This window comes from Salvelinus fontinalis, chromosome 10, assembly GCF_029448725.1.
Source record: "Salvelinus fontinalis isolate EN_2023a chromosome 10, ASM2944872v1, whole genome shotgun sequence".
NCBI classification, from domain to species: Eukaryota; Metazoa; Chordata; class Actinopteri; order Salmoniformes; family Salmonidae; genus Salvelinus; species Salvelinus fontinalis.
In genome coordinates, this window is record NC_074674.1 from 26,321,760 (window position 1) to 26,345,580 (window position 23,821).

The 23,821-nt window shown below is 44.0% G+C and overlaps 1 protein-coding gene across 14 annotated transcripts in view; it reads left to right on the top strand.

Moving 5' to 3' along the window:
* The window catches only part of LOC129863878 (RIMS-binding protein 2-like), a 101,631-nt gene that overhangs the window by 69,311 nt on the left and 8,499 nt on the right, over positions 1-23,821 (top strand). For 5 of the 14 annotated variants that reach the window (XM_055936239.1, XM_055936240.1, XM_055936233.1 and 2 more), the window contains 14 exons: positions 757-861; positions 2,889-2,984; positions 3,641-3,691; positions 9,839-10,043; positions 11,079-11,230; positions 11,623-11,702; positions 13,406-13,515; positions 14,739-15,554; positions 15,764-15,787; positions 16,928-17,079; positions 21,259-22,065; positions 22,174-22,329; positions 22,995-23,141; positions 23,432-23,537. In XM_055936239.1, coding sequence (XP_055792214.1) covers positions 757-861; positions 2,889-2,984; positions 3,641-3,691; positions 9,839-10,043; positions 11,079-11,230; positions 11,623-11,702; positions 13,406-13,515; positions 14,739-15,554; positions 15,764-15,787; positions 16,928-17,079; positions 21,259-22,065; positions 22,174-22,329; positions 22,995-23,141; positions 23,432-23,537 — 3,007 coding nt within the window. Of the gene's footprint in view, positions 1-756; positions 862-2,821; positions 2,985-3,640; positions 3,692-3,718; positions 5,346-9,838; positions 10,044-11,078; positions 11,231-11,622; positions 11,703-13,405; positions 13,516-14,738; positions 15,555-15,763; positions 15,788-16,927; positions 17,080-21,258; positions 22,066-22,173; positions 22,330-22,994; positions 23,142-23,431; positions 23,538-23,821 lie in introns of those variants that run through there. The other 9 variants (XM_055936235.1, XM_055936245.1, XM_055936237.1 and 6 more) reach the window with 7 other exon arrangements.

Below are 23,821 nucleotides of genomic sequence, written 5' to 3' on the forward strand. Positions count from 1 at the left end.
TTTGAGAGATTAGAACATTGAGAGATTCAATATTTTTTCAGGTGACTTTTCTACAGCAGACACTGCCAGTACTCAATTAGAGTTGCTACTGTGGGTCTCTCTACTCTGGAACACTCTTTAGTCTCTACTCTGGAACACATGCATCTACAGTGTATTGCCAAAAACCACTCAACAATTACAAACATGGACTCTGACCTGTCTAATGAGCCATGCTGATTAAAGAATACCACAGTACCCAAACACCCTCTCTCTCTCTCTCTTGCTCTCTCTCTCACACACACACAGTGCAGTAATTAGAATCCATAGCTGCTTTATGTTTTTAAACTCCAAGAAACATCTTATGTCCCTAACTCCAATTCCTACCGGCGGCAGCGGCAGATACAGTCATAATGACTCAGCTAATTTGGGAGTGACTAGATTTGGGTTTTGTGTAGGTGTCTCTGTGTGATGGATCACAGGTATCAGTGAGTCGGACTAGATGTAGTCAATACAGGTAGACAAATGTTATACCCTCTGAATTAAAAATGAAAGCTTTTTATGTATTGTGTCATTTTTATGTGTTTGGACTGTTGTGTGACCATTCTATGATCCATTTGGAGATTTTAAAGGCATAGTTACCTCACTATGACCATGAACTTACTGTGTTGTGACCTGGTCTCCCCAGTATGTAACCACGTATTGAACATGTTGTGATATGTTTGTGGTCTCCCGAGCATATGACCATGTATTGACTGTGTTGTGACCTGTTCTCCACAGCATATGCGAGAGGCTGCAGAGAGGAGGCAGCAGTTGGAAGAGGAGCATGAGCAGGCCCTGGCTGTCCTCACCACCAAGCAGCAGGAGATTCACCTTCTGCAGAGGGTAAGCCCATAATACCCCACCTCGCCTCCTCCCTAGACTCTAACCACCATGACCACAGTATGACCACAGTGGTCACAAGACAAATCAACATTTATTTGTCACGTGCGCCAAATACAACAAGTGTATACCTTACAGTGAAATGCTTGCTTACAGGCCCTAACCAGCAGTGCAATTTTTAAATAAAAATAGAATAGTTACCTCACACTGTTATCATGGTAACAGTGTGACAGCCTATAGGGAGGATGTCAGAAACCTGGCCGGGTGGTGCCAGAATAACAGCCTATCCCTCAACGTAACCAAGACTAAGGAGATGATTGTGGACTACAGGAAAAGGAGGACCGAGCATGACCCCATTTTCATCAACGGGGCTGTAGTGGAGCAGGTTGAGAGCTTCAAGTTCCTTGGTGTCCACATCAACAACAAACTAGAATGGTCCAAACACACCAAGACAGTTGTGAAGAGGGCACAATAAAGCCTATTCCCCCTCAGGAAACTAAAAAGTTTTGGCATGGGTCCTCAGATCCTCAAAAGGTTCTACAGCTGCAACATCGAGAGCATCCTTACCGGTTGCATCACTGCCTGGTACGGCAATTGCTCGGCCTCCGACCGCAAGGCACTACAGAGGGAAGTGCGTACGGCCCAGTACATCACTGGGGCTCAGATGCCTGCCATCCAGGACCTCTACACCAGGCGGTGTCAGAGGAAGGCCCTAAAACTTGTCAAAGACCCCAGCCACCCCAGTCATAGACTGTTCTCTCTACTACCGCTTGGCAGCGGTACCGGAGTGCCAAGTCTAGGACAAATAGGCTTCACAACAGTTTTTACCCCCAAGCCATAAGACTCCTGAACAGGTAATCAAAAGGTTACCCGGACTATTTGCATTGTGTGCCCCCCAAACCCCTATTTTCGCTGCTTCTACTCTCTGTTTCTCATATATGCATAGTCACTTTAACGATACATTCATGTACATACTACCTCAATTGGCCCGACCAACCAGTGCTCCCGCACATTGGCTAACCAGGCTGTCTGCATTGTGTCCCGCCACCCACCACCCGCCAACCCCTCTTTTACACTACTGCTACTCTGTTCGTCATATATGCATATTCATCATATATGTCACTTTAACCATATCTACATGCACATACTACCTCAATCAGCATGACTAACCGGTGTCTGTATATAGCCTCACTACTGTTATTTCAACTGTCTTTTTACTGTTGTTTTATTTCTTTACTTACCTATTGTTCACCTAATACCTTTTTTGCACTATTGGTTAGAGCCTGTAAGTAAGCATTTCACTGTAAGGTCTACACCTGTTGTATTCGGCGCACGTGTCAAATAAACTTTGATTTGATTGAGAGACAAGTATTGTGCAACTATCATGAAATGATCCCCCCTAAACACTAACTCATGCTCCATGAAAAAAACGTAAAAAATTTGACCATTAGTCCTGGTGAGACTGATGAGAAAGTAAAAGGGGTCATATAATCGGTGGTCTCCTGTGATTGTCTGTCTCTATGGGCAGCAATAATCTGAGCCTCTAGAGAGCTGTGTGTATTCCTGTGTGTATGTGTTCTGTTCAGAGAGGAGCCATGACAGGCAATTAGCGCAAACGGCAAACACAGCACAGATCAGACTCCCCTGAGCCTAAACCGAGCACTTCACTTTAGAGAGACGCAGAGAGAATGTGTGTCAGCTTCTGTGTCTGCACGTCTATCCGTGACTATCTGTGCTTCAATCCATGTGTTTGTATGCATCTGCCTCAGCGTGCTCGTTTGAGTCCTTGTCCTTCCTTTTTCTGTTTACTCCTTAACCTAATTTATTGTGCTGTGATTTCATTCAATTAGCAATTGCACAGATATTATCTCATTGGAGTAGAACAGCAATTTGTCCTTATCGATATCAAAGCCAATCTGGATGAAACAGATTGATTTCATGAGGCTATTCTGATGCACCTCAGTTTCAGGTTTTTCTGTTGGAACTCATCGCGCCCCATCTGTTCTCACCCAGTCTCCCCTGGTCCTCAGATAGCCCTCAGCTGTGAGGCATTAACTGCCTTCTCCTCCTCATGCTGTGCAGAGCTGACATCAGTTGTTGTTCAACCCAGACTGTCTATTCTACAGGTAACTACCAAAATAATTGAAACACCAACATAAAGTGTCTTAATAGGGCCTTTCGCCACCACAAGGCAGCACAGCTTCAATGCATCTTGGCATAGATTCTACACGTGTCTGGAACTCTATTGGAGGAATGTGACACCATTCTTCCACGAGAAATTCCATCATTTGGTGTTTTGTTGATGGTGGGGGAAAACACTGTCTCCGATTCACTACAGAATCAACCCTCTCAATTGGGTTGCAATCTGGTGACTGAGACGGCCATGGCATATGGTTTACATCGTATTCATGCTCATTTAACCACTCAGTGACCGCTGGTGCCCCGGGGAATGGGGGAGTTCTCATCCTATGGGGGCATAGCCATAGTAGCCAAAATAATAGCCAAAATAATGCAATGGCCTACCCAGCATTTGTATACATGACCCTAAGCATGATATGATGTTAATTGCTTTATTAACTCAGGAACCACACCTGTGTGGAAACACCTACTTTCAATATACTGTCTCCATTACTTTGGCAGTTACCTGTATGTCTGCAGTGTACCAAGAGCTATGCCACTTGTATGTTTGATGTAACACTGACAGAGAGATACTGTGCAGTGCTCACTGTGTCACCTGCAGGTCCTACAGTAGTATATCACTGTGTTTCTGTGTATTCTTCAGGCTCAGGTTAAAGCTGAGAAAGAGCATGAGGGAGCGGTCCACCTGTTAGAGGTAAGTGGACATGGAGGTCCGATGGGCAAAATGAGGATGGCTTCGGTGGCTGTTTTCAAAATGTCTGTCAATTGACTGATATGTGGTTTTGTTTGTGTATGCAAGATACATTGATGCATATGAAAAATACCTTCATTGTGTTGTTTGAATTCCACCAAATCCATATTGCCTTTCATGAAAAGCTAGTTTTGAGGTAAGCCTGGTTCATCCCAGGTCATACTCCATACTGTATTTACACTGAACAACAAAAATGTAAAAGCAACGTGAATTGTACCAGACATTTTCCACATGCACAAAAAGCTAATTTCTCAAAAATGTTGTGCACAAATTTGTTGATATCGCTCTCAGTGAGCATGTTTCCATTGCCAAAGATAATCCACCCACCTGACAGGTGCGGTATATCAAGAAGCTGATTAAACCGCATGATCATTACACAGGTGCACCTTGTGCTGGGGACAATAAGAGGCCGCTTTAAAATGTTAAATGTTGTTGCACAACACAATGCCACAGACGTTTTGAGGGAGCTTGCAATTGGCATTCTGACTGCATGAATGTCCACCAGAGCTGTTGCCATTGAACGTTCATTTCTCTACCATAAGCTGCTTCCAACATTGTGTTAGAGAATTTGGTAGTGCGTCCAACCGGCCTCACAGCCACAGACCACGTGTAACCACGCCAGCCCAGGACTTCCACATCCAGCTTCTTCATCTGTGGGATCTTCTGGAGGGGGGACTCATTCTGATTGACTGGACCTGGCTCCCCAGTGGGTGGGTCTGGCTTCCAAGCTGGTGGGCCTATGCTGTCCCAGGCCCACCCATGGTTCCACCCATGCCCAGTCATGTGAAAGCCATAGATTAGGGCCTAATGAATTTATTTCAATTGACTGATTTCCTTTATGAACTGTAAATCACTAAAATCTTTGAAATTGTTGCATGTTGCGTTCATATTTTTGTTCAGGATATATACCTTTTTGAGGCTTTCGTTGAGTGGTGATTTTAGCTGTAATGAGAATAGAACACTTTTACATAGAGTTGGGTCAGCAAAACCTGCTCATAACTCTCTCCTTTACGACTCAGTGAGACCGCTCAACATCACCGTTGCTCAGGCTCAGCTCAGAAGCTCTCATACCAGCCATGGCACTAATGGCTCCTGGAGAAACCTATTTTACAGAAAAAATTCAGAGCCCAACTATCCAGATGATGAAATATCTCCAGTGTAGAAGAGATGCATTAGGAGGACTGGCACTGTTCACAAAGAACTCCAATAGCATACTCAGTTACTGCGTTAAAACGAGTTAACCTAGAGAGGAGATGACACTAAGATTATCTAGGGACATGAGTATTATTCCTTTCCATAATTTCTGGTTCTCAACACTGTGGGTATGATTTTGGGTGTTTTTTATTTAATTTTTTATATTTATTGTAAGTTACTTGATATTCCCCATGGGGGACTCGTTCTTACTTGTTTTGTAATGGTTCTCTTTTCTCATTTATTTACATGATTTTGCATGGATTACTGTTTTACGTATGCATTGATCTCTTACGGTGTAACAGTTTGATTTGGGTGTTTGTTTTCTTTCATCTTTGTTCAATGTCATTGTGTGTTTCTATGTGTTTCTTTTGTGTCTGAACAGAACCATTTGGACAGAATGCAGGTATTTATGTTTCCTACGCTGAAACATCTACAATCCCAAATGTTCATCATCTCCATGGTCACATTCGTCCTATAACCTTTAAATAGTCTCAGTGAATCACTTAGGCTCTAATTCACATTAGTGAATATGTTATAAAAGGTATGGTAACTAAGCAATCAAACGTACTAATATTGTATTCAATTTAAGTATTTCAAATGAATAGAGCCCAGTGCTGGTACTGCATCACACTATAGATCCTCTTTTGCCCTGGATCCTCTGTACTTCAGTCCAAGGTTGTGTCCCAATCACACCATATTCCCTATATCCCTCAAACTCAACTCTGGACCTCCAAGCCAGTTCCACTGCATTTTTTAATTGTTCCACTCTAATCAGGGACTGATTTAGACCTTGGACACCAGGTGGTGGCAATTAATTATCAGGTAGAACAGAAAACCAGCAGGCTCCGGACCTCGTAGGATAAGAGTTAATTACCCCTGCCCTATATAGTGCACTACTTATGACCATAATACTAACCTAATTGACAGAGTGAAAAGAAGGAAGCCTGTACATAATAAAAATATTCCAAAACATGCATCCTGATTGCAACAAGGCACTAAAGTAATACTGCAAAAAATGTGGCAAAGCAATTAAGGTTTTGTTCTAAATACAAAGTGTTATGCTCGGAGCAAATCCAATACAGCACATTATTGAGTACCACTCTTCATATTTTCAAGCATAGTGGTGGCTGCATCATGTCAAAATTAGTGCACTGTATATTAGTCCACTATACAGTGGCTTGTAAAAGTATTCACCCCCTTGGCATTATTTCTACAGTATTTTGTTGCCTTACAACCTGGAATTAAAATGGATTTTTTGGGGGGTGTTGTATCCTTTGATTTACACAACATGCCTACCACTTTGAAGATGCAAGATATTTTTGGGGGTGAAACAAACAAGAAATAAGACAAAAAAATGGAAAACTTGAGCGTGCATAACTATTCACCCCCCCAAAGTCAATACTTTGTAGAGCCACCTTTTGTAGCAATAAAGGAATTTTTGCCCATTCTTTAAGGCAAAACTGCTCCAGTTCCTTCAAGTTGGATGGGTGCCGCTGATGTACAGCAATATTTAAGTCATACCACAGATTCTCAATTGGATTGAGGTCTGGGCTTTGACTAGACCAAGACATTTAAATGTTTCCCCTTAAACCATTCGAGTGTTGCTTTAGCAGTATGCTTAGGGTCATTGCTGGAAGGTGAACCTCTGTCCCAGTCACAAATCTCTGGAAGACTGAAACAGGTTTCCCTCAAGAATTTCCCTGTATTTAGCAACATCCATCATTCCTTAAATTCTGACCAGTTTCCTAGTCCCTGCCGATGAAAAACATCCCAACAGCATGATGCTGCCACCACCATGCTTCACTATGGGGATGGTGTTCTCGGGGTGATGAGAGGTGTTGGGTTCGCGCCAGACATAGCGTTTTCCTTGATGGCCAAAAAGCTACATTTTAGTCTCATCTAACCAGAGTACCTTTTTCCATATGTTTGGGGAGTCTCCCACATGCCTTTTGGCGAACACCAAACGTGTTTGCTTGTTTTTTTCTTTAACTTCTTATGGCTGCAGGGGCAGTATTGAGTAGCTTGGATGAAAGGTGCACAGAGGTGCCCAGAGTAAACGGCCTGCTCCTCAGTCATAGTTGCTAATATATGAATATTATTAGTAGTATTGGATAGAAAACACTCTGGAGTTTCAAAACTGTTTGAATTATGTCTGTGAGTATAACAGAACTCATATGGCAGGCAAAAACCTGAGAAGTTCCACTTCCTGTTTGGATTTTTTCTGAAGCTGGTAGATTTTCAACCAAGCTCCCATTGAAATTACAGCGAGATATGGATGAGTTTTCACTTCCTACGGCTTCCACTAGATGTCAATAGAACTTGGTCTGATGACTCTACTGTGAAGGGGGGCCGAAGGAGACAGGAATGAGTCACTACTGCCATGAGGTGACCATTTTTTCACCATGCGCGTTAACATGAGGAGGTCCTCCGTTCCATCGCTCATCTGAAGTCAATGTAATTCTCCGGTTGGAACGTTATTCAAGATTTATTTGAACAACATTCTAAAGATTGATTCAATACATCGTTTGACATGTTTCTACTGACTGTTTACAGAACTTTTGGACATTCCGTCACGTTTTAGTGAACGCGCTTGTGACTTTGGAATTGTTTACCAAACGCGCTAACCAAAGTAGCTAATTGGACATAAATAACGGACATTATCGAACAAATCAAGCATTTATTGTGGACCTGGGATTCCTGGGAGTGCATTCTGATGAAGATCATCAAAGGTAAGGGAATATTTATCATGTAATTTCTGGTTTCTGTTGACTCCAACATGGCGGCTAATTTGACTCTTGTTCTGAGCTCCGTCTCAGAATATTGCATGGTTTGCTTTTTCTGTAATTTTTTTTAAAAATCTGACACATCGGTTGCATTAAGGAGAGGTATATCTATAATTCCATGTGTAGAACTTATATTATCATCTACATTTATGATGAGTATTTCTGTTGAAACGATGTGGCTATGCACTTTCACTTGATGTTTTTGGAACTAGTGAATGTAACGCGCCAATGTAAATTCTGATTTTTTTATATAAATATGAACTTTATCAAACAAAACATGCATGTATTGTGTAACATGAAGTCCTATCAGTGTCATCTGATGAAGAACATCAAAGGTTAGTGATTAATTTTATCTCTATTTCTGATTTTTGTGACTGCTATCTTTCGCTGGAAAAATGTCTGTGCTTATTGTGGTTTGGTGTGACCTAACATAATCGTTTGTAGTGCTTTCGCTGAAAAGCATATTTGAAATCGGACACTTTGGTGGGATTAACAACAAGATTACCTTTAAAATGGTATAAGAAACATGTATGTCTGAGGAATTTTAATTATGAGATTTCTGTTGTTTTGAATTTGGCGCCCTGCACTTTCACTGGCTGTTGTCATATCATCCCGTTACCGGGATTGCAGCCATAAGTAAGCAATGGAGTGTATGGCTTAAAGTGTACCTATAGACAGATACTCCAATCTCAGCTGTGGAGCTTTGCAGCTCCTTCGGTGTTATTTTTGTTATCTTTGTTGCCTCTCTGATTAATGCCCTCCTTGCCTGGTCCATGAGTTTTGGTGTGCGGCCCTCTCTTGGCAGGTTTGTTGTGGTGCCATATTCTTTCCACTTTTTAACAATGGATTTAGTGGTGCTCCATGGGATGTTCATTTTTTTTTAACCCAACGCTGATCTTTACTTCTCCACAACTTTGTCCCTGACCTGTTTGCAGAGCTCCTTGTTCTTCATGGTGCCGCTTGCTTGGTAGTGCCCCTTGCTTAGTGGTGTTGCAGACTCTGGGGTCTTTTAAGACAGGTGTATATACACTGAGATCATGTGACAGATCATGTGACACTTAGATTGCACAGAGGTGGACTTTATTTAACTCATTATGTGACTTATGAAGGTAATTGGTTGCACCAGATCTTATTTAGGGACTTCATAGCAAAGGGGGTGAATACATATGCAGGCACCACTTTTCAGTTGTTTGTTTTTTAGAATTTTTTGAAATAGGTAATTTTTTTCATTTCACTATTTTGTGTATGTCCATTACATGAACTCCAAATAAAAATCAATTTAAATGACAGGTTGTAATGCAACAAAATAGGAAAAATGACAAGGGGGGTGAATACTTTTGCAAGGCACTGTATAGGGAATATGGTGGCATTTGGGACGAATACCAGATGTCCTGTAAGATCCAAGCACATTTGATGTCCTTGTTTCCTTTTTAAACCAATCATACCAAAGTAGTGGCTCCCCGATGGCTGTTTATTCATCCTCAGTTTCTGTATCTCAGCCCATCTTGCAGCTGAGTGTTCTGACTCTGAAGTGTTCTGACTCTAGTTTTATCGCTGGGTGAAACCAACTTTCCTCGTGACTAGGACCCTGGCTTGCCTTATCTCTTACTGTGCAGTCCATGGTGATTCAGTCTTGTAGCTTTCAGAGAAAACCCAACGGTTGTTAACTCAAGGCTCTAAATGTAATCTCGGAGCTGCTTAGATAATGTCTTTAAAGTACATACTTTTATAAGCCTCTTAACTCGTCACACTGCTTGGCTTTGTTATCAAAGTGTATCAGCGTTGCACAGCCTCTACTTCCAGATCCTTTGATTACTCGGCAGGCAGTGTTTTTGATATGAATGAGCTGTTCTAAGCTAGAAATGGCTCTTTTGGGATCCCGTGCCATAATTGGTTCAGCTTGCAATCTGCAGCACCAGTAAAGGATTTAAGCCAATGATTAGTTTAACTCATATCCATGTAGTGGTATATTACTGACATGTTATTAACATAAAACATGCATTGCCTTGCAATTTAGTGTATCCTGTTCTAAAGATTTGCTACATAGGAACACAGAAACCCTCCTCCCATTGACCGTTTGAGTCTATCTCTCACACATCCCTGTCTATGGAAGGTCAAGGTTCGCGACCTGGAGCTGAAATGCAGGTCACAGACTGAACAGTTTGGCCAGCTGTCCAAGGACCTGGAGGATTTCCGTTTGGAGGCGGATACTGTAGACATTCTCAGCACTGAGCCTTTCTCCAAACACGACGTTCCCTTTCACCCGGAAAATAAACTCTCCCAAATCCTCAACGGACTGGCAGCCCAGGCAGGGAAAGGTGAGCACTCCCAACTCCCAACCCTGCCCACGGTGAGAACATTGTGGTGTCAGACGACATAGATATGAAGCAGAAAAGTGCTTATCACTAGAGAATTAAAGTATATACATCATGTCTGGCATTTGATTCAAACAGTGTATCTCATCAATCAAGACCAAAAGACAGTTCTGAAACACCCATGTTTGTGCTCCAGACAAGGAGGCTCTCAGTCAGTCATTATGCCTGGGTAATTAATTAATAAAGAATTGAACGAGACAGTCGTTTAATCTAGTTGTCACAACAATGACCTTTGCCAGAACCCTGTGGGGTGAGGTTGGGAGAGTGGGAGAAAGAGAGGGAAAGTTGGCAACTAAACGGGCTGGTGTGAGTCACAGTAAGGCCTCGCTTTTCTCTTCAGTCCATCTCAGCAGAACAGGCTTCAAGGCCAGTCTGGATCACTGGAAATGCAAGAAATGCTGCTTTATTCATGATCAATGACACAGCTCATTGATCAGCAGGCTGATACTGTATGTTACTTCTGCTAATGAGAACCAACACGTTAGTTTTCTAACCCCACATACTGTAACCTGCCAGTTGAACACACAGCAGAATCATCGATGTAGATACTGTAGATTAGAAGCCTCTGAGATACTGCTCTAGATATCCTCTTCTCTCGCTTTACTGCAGTGAGAATGCTACTGTACGGTTGTAATCTGGTAGCATGATGAACCAAATCCAACCACCAAGAATTCAAATTTAATATTTTTGTCTAAGATGGGAAATTACCTAGGCATGGCTTTGTGTAGGGGTGTGGCTGCTAGAACTCTGTGATGGTAGAGTCCCGTTCCGTGTCAGTTATGTCTTCAGAGAGTAGAGAGTGTTAAGCATCAGAGAAATGCCTTGCAGATGTGTCAGGCAGAGAGCAGAGCCAGGTCCTGGCCATAAAGAGTGTTTGCTGTGTACTCCCCTGAACAGGAAATCAATAGCTGTGCCATGAATGAGAGCAGAAGGAATGACAGATGCTCTTTATTTGGTGTGGAAATCGATGTTTCCCAGGCGATGAGGGCTCGGCAAACACTCGGCTGATATCCAAGTTCCTCCGCCCACTGCAGATCGGAGACAGAGACAGGCCGGAGCTGCTGTGTGTCAATCCCTCCGCCGTGACAACGAGCTGCCCCAGCAGCCCGCGACGGGCGACTCCCTCAGAGGTGGGTCCTGCTCTCTTCTCTTCTCATACAGAGACAAAGTCCCATTTCTAAAGCATGAGGGTGCTATTGCTCAAGAGATGGGCTATTCATGGACGAGCTGTATACTTGCACTTGATAGCCATCAGCTGAGCAATAGCTGTAAAACCAATTGGTTTACCACCAGACAGCAACATGAGTCTCCTGTGGCAATTGTCAGACAGTAGAACTAGACAGTATAAGAGTGCTGGGAAGTTTTTCTGTGTCAGATCAGTCATTCCACTGCAGACATGATTATGAGTGGATATGATCATAAGCAAAGCCATTGTGTTTGAATTGGTTTTGCCTCAAGGGATCAGAGTTATGGTATTTAGATGCAACTCTGTGATTGCTTCCCTGCCCGTGTGTTTCCCAAGATGGAGGATGAGATCCGTCGTGCACCCAGGTCCAAGCCTCGCTACACTGGCGCAGTCCGTCTATGCACCGCCCGCTACAGGTGAGACCAGTGTGTCTGTCACACAACACCTGGGAAAGCTGAATCACGTATAGCTTGCTGACACCGAGCAGCGCCAGAAATCCACACATAACACTCTGGACCAGTGCTAGATCGCTTAGTACCTCCACATGCACATCAGAAGCACTATTTTCTCCATAAACATCTTGTAGTATATATTGTAGTCAGGAGCACATCTACAGTACCAGTCAAAAGTTTGGACACACCTACTCATTGAAGGGTTTTTCTTTATATGTACTATTTTATACATTGTAGAATAATAGTGAAGATATCAAAACTATGAAATAACACATATGAAATCATGTAGTATCCAAAAAAGTGTTAAACAAATCAAAATATGTTTTAGATTTTAGATTCTTCAAAGTAGCCACCTTTTGCGTTGATGACAGCTTTGCACACTCTTGGCATTCCTTTAACCAGTTTCACCTGGAATGCTTTTCCAACATTCTTGAAGGAGTTCCCACATGTGTTGAGCACCTGTTGGCTGCTTTTCCTTCACTCTGTGGTCCAACTCATCCCGATCCATCTCAATTGGGTTGAGGTCGGGTGATTGTGAAGGCCAGATCATCTGATGCAGCACTCCAATACGCTCCTTCTTGGTCAAATAGCCCTTACACAGCCTGAAGGTGTGTTGGGTCATTGTCCTATTGAAAAATAAATAAGCTAAGCAAAAAACAGATGAAATGGAGTATCACTGCAGAATACTGTGGTAGCCATGATGGTTAAGTGTTCCTTGAATTCTACATGAATCACTGCCAATGTCACCAGCAAAGCACCCCCACACCATCACACCTCCTCTTCCATGCTTCACGGTGGGAACCACACATGCAGAGTTCATCCGTTCACCTACTCTGCGTCTCACAAAGACAAGGCGGTTGGAACTAAATATCTCAAATTTGGACTCATCTGGGACAGCTTTTCACCGGTCTAATGTCCATTGCTTATGTTTCCTCTGAACAGTTGATGTTGAAATGTGTTTGTTACTTGAACTCTGTAAAGCATTTATTTGGGCTACAATCTGAGGTGCAGTTAGCGTATCCTCTGCAGCAGAGATAACTCTGGGTCTTCCTTTCCTGTGGCGGTCCTCATGAGAGCCAGTTTCATTATAGCGCTTGATGGTTTTTGTGACTGCACTTGAAGAAACTTTCAAAGTTCTGAAATTTTCCGCATTGACTGACCTTCATATCTTCAAGTAATGAGGGACTGTTGTTTCTCTTTGCTTATTTGAGCTGTTCTTGCCATAATATGGACTTGGTCTTTTACCAAATAGTGCTATCTTCTGTATACCACACCTACCTTGTCACAACACAACTGATTGGCTCAAACGAATTAAAAAGGAAATAAATTCCACAAATTAACTTTTAACGAGGCACACCTGTTAATTTAAATGAATTCTAGGTAACTAACTCATGAAACTGGTTGAGAGAATGCCAAGAGTGTGCAAAGCTGTCATCAAGGCAAAGGGTGGCTACTGTGAAGAATCTCAAATATAACATGTTTTAATTTGCTTGACACTTTTTTGGTTAACACATTATTCCATATGTGTTATTTCATAGTTTTGATGTCTTCACTATTATTGTACAATGTAGAAAATAGTAAAATGAAGAAAAAATCTAGAATGAGTAGGTTTGCCCAAACTTTTGACTGGTACTGTATGTTGAACCCTCCTCTCTCTTGTTGTGTAGTTACAACCCTTATGATGGACCTAATGAGCACCCAGAGGCAGAGCTCCCCCTGGTGGCTGGGAAGTACCTGTATGTGTACGGCACGATGGATGACGACGGCTTCTACGAAGGTGAGAGGGAATCCAGGGTTACTACACACTTCACCACTAGCATCAGTAGCAACATATGCAATCTCATTAGCATATGTTGGCTACGCTAATCCTCCTAGCATCCCTGGCCCAGATTTCAGCCTGCTTCAGCAGCTCTGGTGAGTCATCACTAGCTGCCATTGTTGGTGGTGGGTGAGATTGCCTAGTGTTAACCTAGCTCCTGCCTCGCTGGCTGCTTGGAAATGGATGATGTTTGTATTTACCACAGGGATACTGGGGCTCAGACCAAGCTGTTGTCAAGATGCAGCCTGATCCCCGTAGCTAGAAGGCTAATCCGGCAACAGGGCTCTGATTAATCACAGACATATTCCCCTGCAGATGGAGAGCCATCTAGGGCCTCCCAGCCTCACGAATGTACTGACTGGAATTACGAGATAGAGAGGGAGAGGACAGTTAGGCTGTCTTCGAAAAGCAAGGACAGTACTGATGAGAGAAAGAGTTTGGTGGTCACTATAGTGAACTGGGTGCGGTTTCATAAGCACCCTCTCCATTGTGCAGGAATTGTTTTTTTCACCCCCTGTACTTCCTAGAGAAATTGATGACATCATATCCCTACCTTCTCTGTTTGATTCAAGAGAACTGTCCCAACCTTGGGGACGGGCACCACAGAGTCTCTCTTTCCACACCAGTAGTACTCACACTCACAGATAACACTTGCATTGAATCACAAGGGCTCTAGTCATTATTTTTCTTTCTCTTTTTTCACTAATGAGATGGTCTATTTTTAGCTGATGGTAACATTTGCAGCAGGCATCATTAAAGGCTTGAGCGTTCCGTAGATTCCCCCTGAGACAGCAGTGCCAGACTGGTGTCTTTACCTTCAGGCTGCTGTGTATAAGAACAGAACAGGGTTCCTGGAAGGTGTTACTGTGTCTGTCTGAATAATCACTCAATAAAATCTTCACAGCCAGCTAATCCTGAGTGATATTACATGTTGCTGACAATTGAAATATCCATATTCTGCTTAACTCTTTTGATCTTGTCTTTACATACCTCATTGCCATATAAATATATAGACATTCCTCTATACATTCTAAAGGTACTTTTTCATTTAATTATTTGGAATATACTGTATGTTTTGGGATGAGATTAATAGAGGAATTTGAAGACATAGGGTTGTGAGTTTGTATTTTGTTGATATTAAAGTAAGCATCTCTTGCTGTCTCTGTCTTTATGTGCTCCAGGGGAGCTGCTGGATGGCCAGCGAGGACTGGTCCCCTCCAACTTTGTGGAGTTTGTACAAGACAAGGAGAAACCATCCATCCAGCCAGGGGACACAGGGGAGGACCTGGGCTCTCTGGACAATACCTCCCTTGGCCTAATGGGGGCCGATGGAGGGCCCCCTCAGGATGGGCTACTGGGCTCCACCAACCCACTGGGCCCCTGCAGCAACGGCACAGGCACCCTGGACCCTGAGGATCTGTCTGATGACATTGTGCCTTACCCCCGGAGGATCACCCTAATCAAGCAGTTGGCCCGTAGTGTAATTGTGGCCTGGGAGCCCCCCATGGTGACCATGGGCTGGGGAAACATCAGCTGCTACAACGTGCTGGTGGACGGCGAGGTGCGTGCCAGCGTGCCCTACGGGGGCAGGACCAAGTCTTTGTTGGAGAAGCTGGATCTGGACACGTATACGCACCGCGTGTCCGTGCAGAGTGTGACAGACAGGGGACTGTCGGACGAGCTACGCTGCACCCTGATGGTGGGAGCCAACGTGGTGGTGGCGCCGTACGGCCTGCGTGTGGACGACATCCTGCGCGACTCGGCCGAGCTCTCCTGGTTGCCCAGCAACAGTAACTATGGGCACACGGTGTTCCTGGATGGGGCGGAGCATGCGGTGGTGCGGCCGGGGAGGTACAGGCTGCGCTTCGTCAACCTCAAGGCCATGACGGTGTACAAGGTGAGGGTGGTGGCCCGGCCACACCAGGTGCCATGGCAACTGCTCATGGAGCAGAGGGAGAAGAAGGAGACTGCTGTGGAGTTCTGCACACAAGCTGCTGGTGAGGCTGGGTGCTTCTTAAGGCTAACTGGTTCTTTTGTCCAACATATGTTATATGTTATTTTGTCCAATACATTGTTTTTCTGTCATCTATAATGTGTTATGGAAAGGTTGGATGAAAGTCCATTGGACTTTAGATATAGACCATTAAGATAGATAGATAACTCATGTCTTTACCCGTGCCATGTATGTCTGTTATGTTTTGTCCAGGTCCTGGACCATATTCCAGATCAGGTCAGAAGGAAGACCAGTTTTTTTATGGGAAAAGTAGGAAGTAGTTTTTGATTGGCATGGGTAACTGACACATTGAATGAAAAGAAGCTAACAGCACTTTTAAACCTAAGAAATGATTATGAGTAACTTTCTCAGCTTTTCCCTGCCATTGGCTTGATGCGAATATACATTTTAAATGAAGGGTACGTCCCAAATAGCCAACTATTCCCTATATAGTACACTAGTTTTAACCAGAGCCCTGGTCAAAAGTAGTAGACTATACAGGGAATATGGTGCCATTTGGGACACAACCCTAAAGCTGCTGAAGTAACTCCCTCCCACTCGATCCTTAACTGAGATGACTACATCAGTATCCGTGTGCATTTCCCTCTGCCTGAGCTGTGACATCACTGTGACGTCCTGCATGGTGTACCCAGTGAACCAGGAGAGAACAGGCTGTACTCATTCAACTCACACTGACGCCTCTCACACATAAGACACACACAGACACAAACATTGACAGACACACAGACAGACTATATAGACGGTCGGCCACACAGACCCATGCACACACACACGCCCACACACACAAACATGCACACATGCATACACACTAACACACACACTCATGCTTTCAGGTGGCCTTGGGCCTCCTTTTGTGCCTTCTACTTTCAATATTTGCATCATGCAATACATGGCAAGCAACAGGGCAATGCTGCACATAAAACATTCCAAATAGCTTAGCTTATAAATGCTATATCAATAAATACACTTATATTCCAAAAAGCTTAGCTTATAAATACTTTATCGAGAAATGCACTTTTATTTGTTTGAGTGTCATTACAAGGAGTTTGATGTTAACCAGATAAGACGTTTCATGAATTTGGGAATCACTCTCAAAACAATCCACTCAAATTTGACCAGATATTGCATGACATTTAAATTATGATTTAATTGGTGTATACAACCAACATTGGGAAAGGGAACTGTTTTGTGTATCATAGACATGTCACAATCATGTAGTTCACAACAAAAAGAGATGGGATTAAACAAGTTAACAGCACTTGGTGTCTTATGAATGCTACACTCACCCCCACTCCCTCCCTGTTTGTGTATGTAAAACCTGTCGAGACAGTATCTAATATTTCATCCCCCCTCCAGGCCCCCCATTACCCCCTCAGGAGGTGCAGGTGCAGTGTGGCCAGGCCCCAGGGGTCCTGCAGGTGCGCTGGAAGCCCCCTGTCCTCTCACCCACCGGAACCTCCAATGGAGCCAGCGTCATCGGATATGCAGTCTGCACTAAAGGACAGAGGGTGAGTGAGAGAGTGGGTGGTTGAGAGAGTGTGCACTGAAGGTCAGAGGGTGACTGAGGGAGTGTGCATTAAATGTCAGAGGGTGAGTGAGGGAGTGGGTGAGTATGTGCACTAAGGGACAGAGAGTGAGTCAGTAACTGTGCGCCAAATGACAGGTGAGTAAGGGAATACCCTAAGTGACAAAGAAGTGAGGGAGAAAGTATGCACTATGTGAGAGTGAGTGAACAACAGTGGCAGAGTACGTGACGTATGTGTGTAATCGTGTCATTGTTGTTGTGCCACTGATCTACACACAAAACCCCACAATGTCAAAGTGGAATTATGTTTTAAGAAATGTTTACAAATGTAATTAAAAATGAAAAGCTGAAATGTCTTGAGTCAATAAGCATTCAAACCGTTTTGTTATGGCAAAACTAAATAAGGTAATACAAATGTGCTTAACAAGTCACATAATAAGTTGAATGGACTCTATGTGCAATAATGTGCAATAATAGTGTTTAACATGATTTCTGAATGACTACCTCATCTCTGTACCCCACACATACAATTATCTGTAAAGTCCCTCAGTTGAGTAGTGAATTTCAAGCACAGAATCAACCACAAAGACCAGGGAAGATTTCCAATGCCACACAAAGAAGGGCACCTATTGGTAGATGGGTAAATACAAAAAAGCAGACACTGAATAGCTCTTTGAGCATGGTGAAGTTAATATTTACGCTTTGAATGGTATAGCAATACACCCAGTCACTACAAATATACAGGCATCCATCCTAACTCAGTTGCCGGCGAGGAAGGAAACCGCTCAATGATTTCACCATGAGGCGAATGATGTCTTTAAATCAGTTACAAAGTTTAATGGCTGTGACAGGAAAAACCTGAGTATGGATTAACAACATTGTAGTTACTCCACAATACTAATGTAAATGACAGAATGAAAAAAAAGAAACCTGTACAGAATAAAGATATTCCAAAACATGCATCCTGTTTGTAATTAGGCACTAAAGTAATACTGCAAAATATGCGGCAAAGAAATACACCTTTTGTCCTAAACATAAAGTATTATGTTTGGGGCAAATCCAACACATCACTGAGTATCACTCTTCATATTTTCAAACATGGTGGTGGCTGTATCATGTTATGGATATGCTCATCATCGGCAAGGACAAGTGAGTTTTATTAGGGTAAAAATAAACTTAATAGTGCTAAGCACAGAATTTGGCAGTACGTCCAACCGGCCGCACAACCGCAGACCAACTGTAACCACGCCAGCCTGGGACCTCCACATCCAGCTTCTTCACCTGCAGGATCATCTAAGACTAGCCACCCGGACAGCTGATGAAACAGAGGACTAGTTATTTCTGTAATAAAAAAACGTATTCTGATTGGCTGGGCCTGGCTCCCAAGTGGATGGGCCTATGGCAACCCATGGCAGCGCCCCTGCCCAGCAGTCGTGAAGTTCATAGATTAGTGCCTAACAAATGTATTTAAATTGACTGATTTCCTTATTGTAACTGTAACTCAGTAACATCTTTGAAATTGTTGCATTTATATTTTTGTTCAGTATATACAAAAATGTGGGTGTTATTTTATCTGTTTTTATTGCCAGCTTGCGTTACCTGGGGTGACAGAGTTCCATGTAGTCAAGGCTCTATTTAATACTGTCCGTTTCCCAGGCTCTGTTCTGGACCGGGGGACTGTGAGGGACCTCTGGTTGCATGTCTTGTGTGGTACTCTTGAGTATCCAAACTGTGGGCCAATTGCTTCAACAGACAGTTCAGTACCTTTAACACCTCGCAACAACACTTCGCACAAAGACCAATAGTGATGCAGTCAATCTCTCCTCAACTTTGAGCCGGGAGAGATTAATATGCATACCACTGACATTCACCCTCCATGTACACATCTATGTGCATGACATTCTGCTCTGTTCTCGACTAACAGCAATTCTCCAATGTTCTTATTTGCTGCACATGACCACACAACTGGGCAGTAGTCCAGGGGAGACAACCTGCCTGGTTGATTTAGATGTCAAGAAAGCAGAGCAACGTCTTATCATGGATTGACTTCTTCCCATTGAGTCTTTATGTTTTGACAATGACAGCTTGCTATCAAGGGTTACACCCAGCAGTTTAGTCTTCTCAATTAATTGCCACATTATTCAGTAATAGATCTAGACTATAGTGGAGCAGGTTGAGAGCTTCAAGTTCCTTGGTGTCCACATCACCAACAAACTATAATGGTCCAAACACACTAAGACGGTTGTGAAGAGGGCACAACAAAACCTATTCCCCCTCAGGAGACTGAAAAGATTTGGCATGAGTCCTCAGATCCTCAAAAGGTTCTACAGCTGCACAATCGAGAGCATCCTGACTGGTTGCATCACTGCCTGGTATGGCAATTGCTCCGCCTCCAACCGCAAGGCTCTACAGAGGGTAGTGCGTACAGCCCAGTACATCACTGGGACCAAGCTTCCTGCCAACCAGTACTTCTATACCAGGCGGTTTCAGAGGAAGGCCCTAAAAATTGTCAAAGACTCCAGCCACCCTAGTCACAGACTGTTCTCTCTGCTAATGCATGACAAGCGGTACCGGAGCGCCAAGTCTAGGTTCAAGAGGCTTCTTAACAGCCTCTACTCCCAAGTCATAAGACTCCTGAACAGCTAATCAAAGGGCTACCCAGACCCCTCTTTTACGCTGCTGCTACTCTGTTTATTATCTATGCATAGTCCCTTTAACTCTACCTACATGTGCATATTACCTCAATTAGCTTGACTAACCGGTGCCCCGCACATTGACTCTGTACCGGTACCCCCTGAATATAGCCTCGCTATTGTTACTTTTATTTTCTATTTTTACTAATCAATTTTTTTACTTAACAGTTATTTTTATTAAAACTGCATTGTTGGTTACTTGAAAATGGCTGTCTAGTAATCAACAACCAACTTGACAGAGCTTGAAGAGTTTAAAAAAGAATAATGGGCAAAAATTGTACCATCCAGGTGTGCAAACCCCAAAAGACTCACAGCTGTAATCGCTGCAAAAGATAATTCTAACATGTATTGACTCAGGGGGTTGAATACTTATCTAATGAAGATATACTGTATTATATTATTTTCCTTTAGTCTTTAAAAAAAAGTTTGAATTTTCTTTCATTTTGACATTGGAGTAGATGGTAAAATTGTGGAATGTGGAAAAAGTCAAGATGTGTGAATACTTTCTGAAGGAACATATAAACTTAACATGTAAAGTTTTGGTTCCATGTTTCATGAGCTGACATTTTCCATACTCACAAAATGCATATTTTTCAAAAATGTTCTGCACAAATTTGTTTACATCCCTGTTCGTGAGCATTTCTCCTTTGCCAAGATAATACATCCACCTGACAGGTGTGGCATATCAAGAAGCTGATTAAATAGTATGATCATTACACAGGTGCCCCTTGTGCTGGGGACACTGAAAAGGACATGAGCAGTTTTGTCATACAACGCAACGCCACAGATGTCTCAAGTTTTGAAGGAGTGTGTGTTGCCAGAGAATTGAATGTTAATTTGTCTACCATATGCTGCCTCCAACGTCGTTTTTGAGAATTTGGCAGTACAACCAAACGTGTAACCACGCCAGCCCAGGACCTCCATATCCGGCTTCTTCACCTGCAGGATCGTTTGAGGGGTGGGTGGGGTGGTGGTTCTGAGGAGTATTTCTGTTTGTAAAAAAAAAACTTTTCTGGGGAAAATCTCATTCTGATTGGCTGGGCCTGGCTTCCAATTGGGTGGGCCTAAATCCCTCCAAGGCCCACCCATGCTGCACCCCTTCCCAGTCATGTGAAATCCATAAATTAGGGCCAAATTAATTAATTTAAATTGACTGATTTCCTCATATGAACTTTAACTCAGTAAAATCTTTGAAATAGTTGCATGTTGTGTTTATATTTTTGTTCAGGATACAAGGGCCTGTGAAAACCCTAGAAAGCACTCTCCCTCCCTCTGCTGGTGAAAAAAAATATTGACATCCTCCCTTTGTAGTCATGCACAGGGTCTGTGTTAGTTAAACTGTGTCTATAGTAGTGGATTTTGCTCTGAATTTAAGAGCAATAGAGGGTAAAGCAGTTGAAAGGAATGCAACAATTAATTCAATGTCAACGGTCTCCAACCAGAGTTATGTGTGTTGTGCTTCCTGTCAGATAGCGGAGGTGTTATACCCCCTGGCTGACTATGTAACAGTGGAGCTGAACAGGATCCAGTGTCTGGAGGCCAGGGAGGTCATCGTCAGGACGTTGTCAGCACAGGGAGAGTCCCAGGACTCCCAAGTCGCCCCCATTCCAAACAACCTACTGGTGCCTCTTCCTCACAATGCCCCCCTGCCCCCTCCGCACCTACACGCAGGGCCCCCTCCACCTCACCCCCATGCCCCCCCAACCCACCTCCAGTCACCTCACCTCCCCCACCCCCAACTACCCATGCCTCACCCCCAGCCTCTCTCACCCCTGCCTCACACACAACCCCTCCCTAACCACCCTCCTCACCCTCAACCCCAGCCACACCTCCAACCCCTGCAACCTCATCCTGTCTCCCAGCCCCAGACTCACCAACAGCCTCACCCCCCTCACCCTGGTGGTCCTCCACAGCCACTGCACCTCCAGCCTCACCCACCTCACCCAATGCCCCAGCACCGCCTACCCCTGCTGCCTCATCCACCCCCCCAGCTCCACCAGAGACCAGTTAGTGCCAGAGACCTGGAACCGAAAGAGCAGGTGGCCCACCATGGGGGAATCCCCAGCCAGCCCTGGGACCCTACCTGCTCCCCCTCCGGCCAGCCTCCTCCTACCCCCATGCACGGACACACCCTGGAGGCGCCCCCCTCTGCTAACCTGCGCTCGCCCTCCCCCCAGAGGATCCTGCCCCAGCCCAGGGGCACCCCCATCCCAGACCAAATGGCCAAAGCCATCGCCCGCAAGGCAGCACAGAGGGTGGCTGCAGAGAGTGGCAGAGTGAGTCATTCATACATAAAATCAATCAATGATACCCTGGTTAGAGCTCTAGTCTGATCATTTTTCTGTTGAATTAAATTACACATATCTGCCTATTGGTTGGGTTAGATGGAGAGGAGAGTCATCTACAATGAGCAGTGTCAGGCCTTCCACCAACAGAATTCAGACGAGGAGGAGGAGGATGAGGAAGGGAAAGGTCGAAGCCGCAGGAGACAGGGGGCCTCAGTGGATGAGTTTCTCAGAGGGTCCGAGCTGGGCAGGCCGGTAAGACACAGAATAAAAAGGATCGAACATACTCGCATCTCCGTAGTTTTGTGCAGATGCTGTATATCTTGGTATGATTTCTTATATGCATAGTCACTTTAACTATACATTCATGTACATACTACCTAAATTGGCCCGACCAACCAGTGCTCCCGCACATTGGCTAACCGGGCTATCTGCATTGTGTCCCACCACCCGCCAACCCCTCTTTTTACGCTTCTGCTACTCTCTGTTCATCATATACGCATAGTCACTTTAACGATACCTACATGTACATACTACCTCAATAAGCCTGACTAACAGGTGTCTGTATATAGCCTTGCTACTCTTATTTTCAAATTTCTTTTTACTGTTGTTTTATTTCTTTACTTACCTACACACACATACCTTTTTTCCCCGCACCATTGGTTAGAGCCTGTAAGTAAGCATATCACTGTAAGGTCTACACCTGTTGTATTCCTCGCACGTGACAAATAAACTTTGATTTGATTTCACATCTTTTGTGTGTGTGTGTGTGTGTGTGTGTGTGTGTGTGTGTGTGTGTGTGTGTGTGTGTGTGTGTGTGTGTGTGTGTGTGTGTGTGTGTGTGTGTGTGTGTGTGTGTGTGTGTGTGTGTGTGTGTGTGTGTGTTTGCGTGTGTGTTTGCGTATGTGTGTGTGTGTCAGGCCCACTACAGCCACAGTGAGGAGTACCACAGTGACAGCAGCCGGGGCTCTGACCTTTCTGACATCATGGAGGAGGATGAGGAGGAGCTCTACTCTGAGATGCAGCTGGAGGAGGGACGACGACGCAACTCCCACAATGCACTCAAGGTAGGAATAACAAAGCTCCTCAACGCTCAACATTGAAATGTTACATTTTTAAATTGAGTTTGGTTCTGATTACCACTCGTACAATGGAAACAAGCAAGCATGCAAACCCCTTTATTACTGTTGGATGATATGGCACGTGTCGAGCCATGTGTCTACAGTAGGACACTTTACTCTATCTTGTTTGATTGATTGACCTTCACATTCTCCTTTATTTGGAGCAATGACATGCACGAAAGTCATCTTTGCTAGTTGTGGGAATATTAACACTGTTTTTGTGGGATCTTTTTAAGATTGGGAACACCCTCTCCGGGGGTCGGCTGGATCGGGAGACGGGGAGAAGAATGCCCCGAGACGGTCCACAGCCCCAGAGACGCCCTCTCATGGTGCCCTCCATTGGTCAGTAGGGTTACATAAACACAGAGAGGACTCTGGGTATTGTAGTCTTTTTGTGCTTTGATGTTCTCCGTGCTCTAGTAGATATTCTGCTTCCTGTTTTAATCCTCCATGAGCTCCTCAGTTTCTACAGATCACCTCTGTGTCTTTGAACCATGTTCAGGCCTTCCCAGTACTGACAGCTTACTTATAGAGATCAATCAACACAGTATTATCAGCTACTAGAAAGTTCCGTGGCTGCTAGGGTGACAGTGGACACAGACACATTTATCACATTTCAATGAATA